The 11,789-nt window shown below is 44.1% G+C and overlaps 2 protein-coding genes across 2 annotated transcripts in view; one reads left to right on the forward strand and one right to left on the reverse strand.

Moving 5' to 3' along the window:
- Window positions 1-1,399, reverse strand: part of NPEPPS (aminopeptidase puromycin sensitive) — a 119,622-nt gene extending 118,223 nt beyond the window's left edge. Inside the window, exon 1 of the mRNA XM_072646216.1 lies at window positions 1,267-1,399. The gene's annotated coding sequence lies outside the window, so the exon portion shown is untranslated. The remainder of the gene's footprint in view (window positions 1-1,266) is intronic.
- Window positions 1,400-1,481: 82 nt separating this feature from the next.
- MRPL45 (mitochondrial ribosomal protein L45) lies at window positions 1,482-11,025 on the forward strand. Its single transcript, XM_072646218.1, is given in 10 exon segments — window positions 1,482-1,784; window positions 1,786-1,919; window positions 1,921-2,011; window positions 6,185-6,383; window positions 6,908-7,025; window positions 8,126-8,224; window positions 8,881-8,929; window positions 9,932-10,081; window positions 10,398-10,571; window positions 10,770-11,025. Coding segments are annotated over 10 exon segments (1,401 nt in total). The 5' UTR covers window positions 1,482-1,496; the 3' UTR covers window positions 10,869-11,025.
- The last annotated feature ends 764 nt before the right edge of the window (window positions 11,026-11,789 follow it).

Below are 11,789 nucleotides of genomic sequence, written 5' to 3' on the forward strand. Positions count from 1 at the left end.
AATGGTTCAAGTCACTGTAAGATACTTCCCCACTAAAAGGGGATGAAGATACAGATATCCCCTGCTGCTCCTTGTAGAAAGAATCATCTAAGTTGAAGCTCAGTGACAGCCTCAACAGAGGATACTACATATTTCTTCTCCTTGTGTCTCCGAACAGACAACTCATGTCTGACACTCTGCTTCAGTCTTTCCAGTCTGTTGAAGAAATGTTTATTACGCACCTAGTATGTGGTAGGCTTCATATTTCAAGGCTGTTCCTGCTATATCTTTCTTTCTTCACTAAGTTACACAACTAGCCTTCCTTCCTCCCTTTTCCTCTTACTCACACCACCAAGAATCCTCTTGCCTAAAAACTTCCCCGAAATGTGAACAGCTGAAACTTTTATTTTAGAAAACATCCTCAAAAGTGATAGTTCCTCAATAGAATCACTTATCATTAACAACCTTCTATTTCCCACATGGATAACCAAGAAGGGTTGTACAACAAGGATTATTCAAGATTTACTTCTAAAAGATTTTAGAAGATATTATTGTTCAGTCCTGACTCCTCATGACCCCAGTTGGGGTTTTCTTGGCAAAGATACCGGAGTGGTTTGCCATTTCCTTCTCCAGTTCATTTTACAGAAGAAATTAAAGCAAACAAGGTTAAGTGACTTGCCCTGAATCACACAGCTACTAAGTGTCTGCATTCAAATCTGAACTCAGATCCTTCTGGCACAAGAGTGGGTGCTCCTTCTACTGCACCATTTCCCTGTGGTTTAGATTTAAAAAAAAAAAAAAAGGTCCCTGAGGGAAATGCATGGCCTCCTTTTTAATCTCCGTATCCCCAGAGCCTAGTAAAATGCGTTATCCATAGCAGGTTTTTTAAATAAATATTTGGATTTCATAAACAGATTTTCCTAATTCTGTTTTATCTAGGTTTATGCTTAAAATGAGTCTTCATTCACCCAACAGTATCAAAGGGGAGGCAGCTTAAAGGGGGGAGAGTCAATCAATGCAGGCCTTAACACATGTAGATGGGGGGATGAAGAATGGGCAGCACTGAGCACATGAGGCTAGGGAGTTTGATGTTGGGGTTCTATAGGAGGGACATCGATTCTGCCAGTTGGAGGCTCATTCATGGGAGCTTTTATGTCTCCTACCCATCTCACTAACCACTCCCAAGAGCCAGCCCAGGCTCAATAGACGATCTTTGAATAAATATCCCAAATAGCGCTTCTTTCCCTAACTCTCTCTTCTCTTTTTAAAGGACCTCAAAGCACTTACCTGTAAGAAACATGACCTCTCTCATCCCCAACATTTGATGATGGTAGAGGAGAAGGCAGTTTCTTCCCCTTGACTGGTTACAGGTGAGGAACCTGAATCCCAGGGAAGACAAGTGGCCGGGGTCCAGGTCCCCCTATGTGTCAGGGTCGGGGCTAGGCCTCAGAACCCAAGAAACCTGGCCCCTTCTGCCGCCCCGCCCCCTCCCCGGCCTCTCTGTCCTTCTAGGGGTCATGGTGCCCTGTGTACACCCTAAGATCACTGGCAAGGCGAGGGTGGGGATGTAGTCTCTGCCAGGGCTCGGGGACGCTCCCTGCACACCCGAGCGAGGAGAAGGACCGGGGTGCAGCCGCCCCCTCCCAGGTGCCAAGGACGGGGACTACTCAGAGCGAGGGTAGCGCGCAGGCGCAAGCGCAGGCTCGCCTCCCCCCTGCCCAGCTCTCGGCCTGGTCCCAGGCGCGTGGCAACCTCCGTACGCTCCCGAGCGCGAGCCCGAGGATTTTCTGCCCCTAGCTAGGGAGGGAAGCGGGGAAAGGGAGAGGAGACACTGGCCGCGCGCCCTGGAAAATTCCACTCCCCGGCTAGGCCCCACCCCGTCGTCCTCGCACGCACTCGCTCGCTCCCGCTCCCCCCCGCCCTCCCTGCGCTCTCCCACCTTCCCGGCGGCCCCCGCGCTTGCAACATGGCGGCCCCCGTGAGGCAGGGGATGGTCACCCTGCCCCGGGCTTTGGGCAGGTATTCTCGCCAGGTGGGTAGCCGCGGGCACCGGGGACGAGGAGCAGGGAGAGACGGGGTGGTGTCGACCCCTGCGGCGATATCCAGGCGAGGCCCAGCTGAGGAGAAGCCGCGGGGTGTCTGGGTCAGCCCGAGGCTCCGAGGCCGACCCGTGGAACGGAGGAATGAGCATTTATTTATTAGACGCTTACGCCGTTGTAAGCGCCGGGGATACGCGTCCAGAAGCGAGACATTGCCTGCTTTCCAGGGTCTACACACTTGGGAGAGGGTCTAGCCGCAAGTCCGGTGGTCCCCGAGCTGCTTCGGCAGAGCAGTTGGTCATCTTCCGTTTGTGGGCCGCCAGCGCTCAGTGAGTGCCGCGGGTGGGTCGGCTATAAAGGAAGGCCAGCAGCCTCCTCCAGGAGCTCGCAGTCTGCGTGCCGACTGCTGGGTGTACGAGGTGAACGGGAGGTGCTCTCGTGTGCTGGGGCATAGCGAAAGGCAGAAGGTGGGATCTTAGCAGAGACTTGAAGGAAGCCAGAGGTGGAGATGAAGACGGAGAGAGTGCCAGGCTTGGGAGGCAGGCACTGAAGGTGCAGAGAGCTGGGAGATGCAGCGTCTTATTCGAGGAGCTGCCGGGAGGCCGGAGTAAGTGGAGGGCAGTAGGGTGTGAGAAGGTTGGAAAGGTCGGTTATGAAGGGCTTGGAAAGCCAAAGAGATCTTGTGCTTGATTCTGGAGTTGGTTGAATGTGATCAGACCTGTGCTGCTTTTCAGACGTTCCATGGATGAGACCATGTTGAACCATTTGATAGTGCGAGGATTTGGGGACGAGAACTTAATGTGCTGGGTCTTTTTTTCCAGTGGTTGTGGTTATTGAGGAGGCAGGGGCTGAAGCCCCTGCGTGAATTCAGAGGCATTCGTTTCCCCAAGTTACTCCCTTGAATGATTGGGGGAGACTGCTATTTCTGGGACTCTTAGATTTACCTGCTTAATGTGGTAGTTGGTGACAAGATAGTAAAAAATCTCTCTGTTTGGTATCCCCTCAGTAAACATATACAAATTGTATATTCTGTTTCTCTGTTTTTGTTGGTAACCTCCATCAATGAAGGCTGCTGGGATTGGTCAGGAGACAGGGTGTACAGATAGGAGGATTACTATTCCCCAGGCTTTTGGGCTCATTGTGGGCTGAAGTGTCTGTAACCAGGGTGTGAGCAGAAGTGATGGTTGGAGAGCAGGAGGTTGACCCTGAGATATGTGCTACCTTCTCTCTCTCTCCATTTGGGCCCTGCTGCCACTCTTAGCTAGGCTGGATTGTCTGGTAGCATTTGAACTTTTGCCCTCTTCTCCCTGTCTTCCCAAATTCTTCCCTTCCAAGTAGAGGGAAGGAAGGAAACCAGAGTCTCTAGGGGCTGTGGTTTGAGCAGACCCTATAATTCGAATGTAATCCCACACCCCTTTTAGATTCCCAAGCTAATGGGATGCTTATAATTCCTACCCTGCAGAACCAAAAGTCAAATTATGTAATCTTTTGGGGTCTCACCTTCTTCCTTTATAAAATAAGGGGGTGGGACTACAAACGCCTCCATTAAAGACCTTAACAACCTGACTACAACCTACCTTTCCATGATTGGAATGCAAGCATGACTCTCTCTCACACTTTATGTGATCCAGCCAAACTGTCCTTGCTGTTCCTTACATGTTGCACTCCATCTCCCATCTCTGCCTTTGCACAAGCTGTTCTTCATGCCTGTAATGCCCTCTCTTTACTACTTGCTTACTTATGAGGTTCTTAGAGAGCCTGACTTCTCTCAGAGTCAAGATCAAGGGTCAAGGGCCACCTCCTCCCTGTTGCCTTTTTGGATCCCACCACCCTCCACATCTAAATTACCTTCTGTCTGACTTTGTATATATTTTGTATGAGTGTATACTTTTGTTAGAATTGAGGCTCCTTAAGGAAAAGAGCTGTATCATTTTTGATTTGGTCCCCATATCACCTTAAACAGGCAGATAGGCTGGGGTAGGCTTCATCAGATAATGTGGAACAACTGTCTAGGTGTCTTATAAGATCTCTTCCAGCCTTGATCAGTAACACATGAAAACCTTTGCAGAGACTGTTGACAAAAGCAAAGAAGCAGAACATGCTTGCTTGTTCTTTTTGAGGAGGCACTCAATAGAGAAAGGTTTCTCAGCTGAAAGTATTCAGATAAGCTACACAAACAGCAATTAAGTGTCTGCTTCTTCACTGTACTAAATCCTCCCAGTACAAGGATGAAAAATAGCATATCCTTTTCCCTGGCCTAAGGAGTTTACAATCCAAGAGGATGTACACAACTAAATATGATAGAAGGTAAGATATTAAAAGGGGAAAAAAGAAAACCATGCAAAGTGGAAATCTGCCTTAAGGAAGATACAGACAGAATGCTCTAGGAAAATTTGAGTTTTCATTTGGAGAGATTAGGTATGACTTTGTGGAGGAAGCAATACTTGAACTGGATCTTGAAGGATTTTTAAAAGGTAAGAATGTGGGAGTGCACACCAGGCATAATAAACGAACTGGACAGATATGCTGAAGCAGTAGAACTGGATGATTTTTAAAAACTAGTAGCCCAATTTGGTAAGCAACAAGCATTTATTAAGTGTTTGTCATGGGCCAAGCATTATGCTAAGCCTGGGGACCCAAATAATAAAATGAGACAGACCCTGCCTTCTAACAGCTTTTTTTTTTCTTCTTTTGCATTTGGGTCCTCAGGCTTGCACAATGCTGGCCCATGGCAGACACTTAATCAATACCTGTTGCTTACCAAAGGCCATTGAAAGAAGTGGTTCTCAAACTTAACCCTGACAAAAACTAGGGGTTCCAATAGGCTAAGGTGATAAGGATTGCAGAGTTATCATGTATAGGGAAAAGCAAGGTCAGTTTTGCTGAAATATACAGTGTGTGAGTGAATGAATGGATTTTAAAAATTATTAAGCACTTATTAATATTGAGTACTGTGCTAAGTCTTGGCAATACAATACAATCAATACATGTCTATAAAGCAAGCACTTTTTGTGTGTCAGGCACTGGCTAAATACTGGGGATGCAGAGACAAGAGGCCGTCCCTCCCCTTCAAGAGCTTAAAGTCTAATGGGAGAGACAACATGCAAACAAATGTACGCAAAACAGACAGTAAATAGGAAGAAATTAACAGAGGGAAGGCTTCTAGTAAAAGATTGTATTTTAGTTACGAGTTAAAGGAAGCTAGAAAGGTGAGTAGGGTTTAGTAGGTAAAGTGGAAGAGGGAGAGCATTCCAGGCATGGGGGACAACCAGAGAAAATTCTCAAAGCTGAGAGATGGAGCGTCTTGTTTATGGAATGGCCAGGCAGCTAGTGTCAAAGACAGTCTCTTTCCTGGTGGAATTACTCCTTATAAAGAGGTGGGCAGAGAGGGATATTTTTCTTCAGCAAGTTACAGAGTAGGTAAATGGATCTATATAGAAAGTAGATTGACATATTTTTCTTTCCCATCTGAATGGCGGTGTCAGTTTGATTATGGTTCTAGAACTGGAAAGAGGGTGGTAATCTTAGAGCTGAGAGTGGACATCTGGTAGCAAAGTTAATGGTAAGAAGATGGAAGACAGAAGGGTAATATGTAATCAGCCCAGAAAAGTAGGCTAGAGTCAGGCTTTAAATTCACAAACTGAGGTTCTGTATTTTATCCTAGGGGCTTTGAGGAGCCTCTGTTGCTTCTTTAGCAGGAGAGTGACATGGTCAGACTTGTGCTTTTAGGAATCTCATTTGGGCAGCTATGTAGAGGATAAATTGGAGAAGCTAGACTTGAGAAGAAGTAAAGGGGAATAGTGTAAAATAATACAGGTTGGAGCCAGACTTTGAAGAACTTTAATTCTAGGCTAAAGAGGATATATTTTATTCTTTAAGAAATAGGGAGCTCTCAGGGTGTTTGAGCAGGAGAATGGCATGGTCACACCGATGCCTCGATGACAGAATGCATAGTTGTGCTAGTCTGAAATGAAACAGATGAGGGCATGTACTGTGATACTGCCATTTCCCTATAGTAAAGCTTCCTTCTTCTCTTTGTTTGGCACCATGATATCTGTCCATGGTAGAAACTCAGGGAATGTTTCTTTAATAAATCATAGGTGTTGAAGAGGCAGAGTTTTTTCCAAGGGGATAAAGCGTGTCTTTTTTTTTTTTTCTACTCCTAGACTTTAGAAGTCCCATTCTGTCCAGCCCGAGTAATCCAGCCTATCACTGTGATCCCAGTGAGGACCAAGAAGCGCTTTACACCCCCTGTTTATGAGCCTAAATACAAAACTGAGAAGGAGTTTCAGGAACATGCTCGTGCAGCAGGGATTGTCATTCCCAAAGAACGTCTTGAGCGTCCCATTCATTTGGCCTGCACAGGTGGGGATCCAGGATCCAGGACTCAGACCATTGACCACATCTGACCTCACTGATGTCCTTGGAAGTGGAGACTCTTCAGTTAGGAGGAGTAAGGCTGAGATCAGTTCAGCCTTAAGAATTACAGCATTTACATAGAACCCTGTTTCCTAAGCACTTTTCTTTCTTTTACCTTGATTATTTTCACTCCATCACTGGGTAGCAGACAGAAGTGGGAATAAAACTCACCTTTTTCCAGAAGAGGAAACTGAGGCCTAGAAAAGTGAAGTGATATGCCCAAGGTCACAGTGCAAGAACTGAGACTTCAACTCAGTCCTCCTTATACCCAACCTGAAGCTCTTTCCCCCAAGAGCATACTAACTGTTGACTTTACTGACTCTTTGGAGTGCACAGAACCTAACTTAAATTCACTTCCTTTCATTATTCTCTTTAACATAGTATACCCAGGATTCCTGATTTTTATGACCTCTTGGCACTTTCCTCCTATCTCTTCACCGTCACATCCTCTTTTTTCCTTCCCTTCACAGCTGGGATTTTTGATGCTTACATTCCTCCTGAGGGGGACGCTCGCCTCACATCCCTCTCTAAGGCTGGCCTGAAGCAGAAGACAGAGAAGCTAAAGCAGAGTGTGGCCTCACAGTTGGCGTAAGTGTGTGAGCTCTTGGGGTTTAACCTGGACACAGCTTCCTGCCTTAGCAGTCAGGTATTTTATTCCCAAAGGGGGCACCCTTAATTCCTTATTATTTGGATTAGCCAAACCCTTCATAGTCTAACAGAGCCACTTGGTTCAGTTTAGGAAGTTAATAGCAAGGCAATGTCATGTGCTCTTATTCTTGGTATCTCAGCTTTCTTAGCATTTCTTATTCTATACTTGGGATCATCCTCTTAAATCTTACATTTTAGGGGGTAGAAACACAGAGAATTAGAACTAGATTTTAATGACTGCCTAGTTCAACACTCATTTGGTAGAAAAGGAAATTGAGGCTCATGGAGCTGGTGTTACATGTTAGGGTTTGCATAGTTAGTGGCAGGCCTGGGACCAGAACCCGGGTCTGCTAATTCCCAGACTAGTGATCTTTTCTACTAAGTCAATATTTCTCAAACTACTGCAAGGAATCCTGAAACACTCTTAAGTTGTTTTAAATAAACTTTATTTTGTTTGCTAATGGTCGTTAAAATAACAGTTAAGAGAATTTGGCTACAAGAGTTCTATCACAGATTTGTTTAAACTGAAGGCTTTTACCACTGAGGAAAAGCTTGAGAACCACATTTACTTAAAAAAAAAAAAAGACCTCTGCAGTAAAGGCTGGATTACTGTGATAGGACTGAATTAGCTTTACCATCATGCAGATTATACCTAGAGCACAGGTTGTCTTAGGTTTGAGTAGGCTTGTGATAATGGAGATCCTTGGTTCCCACCTACTTGTCTATCTTTTAGAGGCAGGGTTGCATGGTGGATAGAGAATTGCTGTTGGAATCAGGAAGAATTAAGAGCTCAGTCCTACCTCAGACACTTGCTACTTGTGTGATCCTGAGCAAATCACTTGAAATTTCTTAGTCTCTGTTTTCTTGCCTGGAAAATAGGAGTAATTATACCTGTATAGTGACCTGTTTCGTGAAGCTTAAATGAGATCATGTGTGTAAAGTGCTTTGCAAACTTCAAAGTGCTATACAGGTATTAAAAACGTTTTTTCCTGCATTTTGCATGGTATATTTTGAAATTGTTTTCATGCTTTCCTCCCCAGAATTCGGAAAGTGGCAGAATATGATGCTGATTTCCGAATCAAGACCTTCCCAGAAAAAGCTCAGCAGATCTTTGTTGAAGCTCACGAGTGCCTCAACACGTGAGTGAGGGGGGCTCTTCATCTTGTATCTTTTGTTGTATCATTTTCTGTATATCACAGATTATTCTGTCTAGTTTGGGGAATACTGGTTTTTGGAATTCCTGGACTCTCCTAGGGCACAGTCAGCTGCTGATTAACCTTCCAAGAAACTTTGGAATCTGGCTCAGTCATTGACCTGATGTGGAAGTTGGCAGAGTAGTGATTCTGAAAACAAGATAATATTCATTTCCAAAGAACATAGAGATAGAATTAATACTCTTGAAATATATTTAAAGGTTTGTCCTATATTATTTGCTATTGGGAATATTGATGAAAGTAAACTTAAGATCTTTAAAGGGGATGGCCAAGCCATACTAGAGAGCTATGAATTTCTTTTAATGTCATTGGCTGTGCCAGGCCAGGTTTCTTGGGAAGAAATAAGCTACAAACCCCACCCCCACCTCCCACATTTCAGTCAACCTCACAGTTTAAAATGATGCCAAATAATTTTCTCTGCTCCTCAAATTTCAGAGTTCTTTTATTCTTCCCTTGGGTCTCAGATTTTTAAAGGATATTTTGTTGTGTAGCTCAGTTGGCTTCAGATCCTTATCACTGCAAAGCTCTAAACCCATAGCACAGAAAGCAGAAACCAGTGACATGTTTCTTTTCTTCTTTAGCTCAGACCATGACCGACTTCATGCCCTGGTGACTGAGCGATGCTTCCCGGTAGGTCCCTTCCCTTGTTTGGGCTTCAGGCATCCCCTGTGTTTTTGTTTGTTGGTTGTTTTTAGAAAAGATCTTTTTTGAGAGTACATGGAAATTAGCATACCAGTTTTCGTTTTGTAATTTTTGTTTAGACGTTGATGACTTAAATGATAAAACACAATTACGTTGTATATTTATATAGTGCTTACAGCTTCGTTAAGGCTTGCCTTAATAGTGCACATTTATATAGCACATATATACAGCATGTTATATTGCAAAATACTTTTCCTACTTCATTTAATAGTCAGAACAGCTCTATGATATAGATGCTATTATTATATATTTTACAGATGAGGCAATAAATGACTTTTCTAGGGTCATACATCTAGTCAATGCCCAAGGCAGGATTTGAATTCAGGTCTTCCTGACTAGTATGCTTGTCCTCTGCACACTATATTATGTTATCTTGGGCTATAGTCAGACCCAAGTCAACTGAGTGCACAGGGTAGTTGGAGTATATAATAGAATAGATATGTTTTCTTCTCTAGAACTACTTACACTTACATAAATGCTCAATGTGCCAATCAAATACTCTTGGGGCATATCAAGGAAAGTTGTAATCTTTGCCTAAGAGTGCTAGTTGGGGAAACAAAGAGAGCAACTGTCAAATCAATAGAAATACAGGCAGTAATGAGCAAATTCTGAAAGAACATGGAGAGAAAAGTCTGGGTCGAGTATGTTGACAGTTTGGAGAATGGGTTAGGTCAATCTGGAGAGGTTTCCTGGAAGAGGTAGACTGAACTTTTATTACTGTGAGAGGAAAGATGTGGCAGGAGGCCATTCCAGAACTTAAGCAAAGACTCAGAAGTGGGAAAAGGAAAAACTGAAGAAGATGGGACAGTCAAGAGGAAATTTGGCTGAAAAGGATGGTATTGGGTTCAGGTTGTAGGATATGTGAGGCAGTATGTCAATTTCAGCTGCTTCAGAAGGAGAAACAACTCATTTAATTTTCTATAAAAACAGGAAATGGTCTGGGACATCCAACTTAAGACAGTACGTTGGAGTTTTGTAGAATCTCTGGAACCACCCAGGGTAGTTCATGTTCGTTGCCCAAATATGGTGAGCGAGGGCAACATATATGGCCAGGTCACCGTCCGTATGCACACTCGGCAGGTAAGGGCACCACTTCTCCCACGCCACCTCATTGTATAGGTTGTACAGCTTCCCATGGCAGCAGGTTTTGAAGGTTCTAGAGTGGACTCAGCCCTGTATTTAGTGCCTTCCCCTTTTATCACCACCATCATAGGACAGAACTGGTAGGAAACCTCCCCCTCTATTGATTTGTGACACCCTGGGTTAGTTGATGGAATTTGTACATTATAAGAAGATTGTCCCAAGCGAGACCTACATGCTTTCCCTTCTCATTTCTCCTGACTTTCTTCAAAAGCTTTCCATGGACTATCAGACCAATTTTTTTAAATTTCTACAGACGCTGGCTATCTATGACCGGTTTGGGCGGCTGATGTATGGACAAGAAGATGTGCCCAAGGATGTGTTGGAGTATGTGGTTTTTGAGAGACATTTAACAAACCCGTATGGGGCATGGAGAATGCATGGCAAAATTGTCCCTGCCTGGGCCCCTTCTAAGGAACCCATCCCCAAGGTAACATAACTAACTGTGTACCTAATAGGGTTGACTGTTTCCGGTACTTTGACTTCTCAGGTCACAATGTGAGGCTCCACCTAGTGGGGAGAAGTGGCAATGTAAGGACCAAAAGTAGAATTGCTAGAGGTACCAGATATACCATCTTGTATTTGCCTTGGGTAGGGTAAAGGATGACTCTGCTTTCTGTTCTTTCAGACGGTGATGATCCCCGGTCCCAAACTCAAACCATGGGAAGAATATGAAGAGGTGAATGTAGAAGTTCAAAAGCCTCAGCCAGTTCAGTGGCACAAGTAGAAAGGTCGAATGTTGGAGCGTTTCACAGAGCATATGAAACCAGGTCTTCCAAATGTTATGGATCCTGAGAGCAAGAAGGAAGCCACCCTCAGCCATCTTTCAGTTCAAGAAAGAGGGGCAATTTTTTGAAATAAAACCCTCTCAGGGTTTCAAACTAGTTTTAATGGGTTTTATAGTTTGTAGTCATCCGTACTGGATTGGAAATGGAATTTAAAATGGCAGATGTAGCAGCCACAGGAATCGGAGAGAGAGTGGGATATGAGTGATGTGACATCAACTAAGACAGTATAAACCTGTGAGAAAGACTTGTATTCCCTTCAGTATTCTTCATCAGGTTCCTAAAGGTCATTTACACCCCAGCATGAACCTAGCATGTAAACCTGGAGGGGAAGGGGGTATAGGGTAGACTGGTCTTAACTGGGAAATCAGTCTACAAGACTTCATTACACATATCAATACCTCTTGGCCATAGTGATCACCAGAAAATAGTAACATGTTCTAGTTTTCCCCTTCCTGTCTCAGGTATAAGAAAAAGAGAAGAATTGAACCCACATAAGGAGCCAGTAGACTTTTGCAGTGGCTAATTTAATCCTCTATCCCCAAACCCATTAGTACCAAAAGAAACTTTCAGGATTTCCCATTCTGCTATGTTCTTGAACTATCAGTGTGCTATCTGAAAGCATCATCCTTGACCCACACATGACCCTTTGAGGAAACTTAAGGCTGACTCTTTTATTTATTTTCTATTCAAAAATGGATTCATTTTTCCAGGAAAAGACTCAAGTCTGTCATTCCATGGTGAAGGGATGAGGGTATAGAGGAATTTGCCATGGATAGACAGGAGACTGATTTTCAACTGGCATTGACCTAGTTTGGAAAATTCAGGCAGGGGTGGGAGTTAGTCTAGTAGCAGAGTTTAAA

Source organism: Notamacropus eugenii, chromosome 2 (genome assembly GCF_028372415.1).
Source record: "Notamacropus eugenii isolate mMacEug1 chromosome 2, mMacEug1.pri_v2, whole genome shotgun sequence".
NCBI lineage: Eukaryota > Metazoa > Chordata > Mammalia > Diprotodontia > Macropodidae > Notamacropus > Notamacropus eugenii.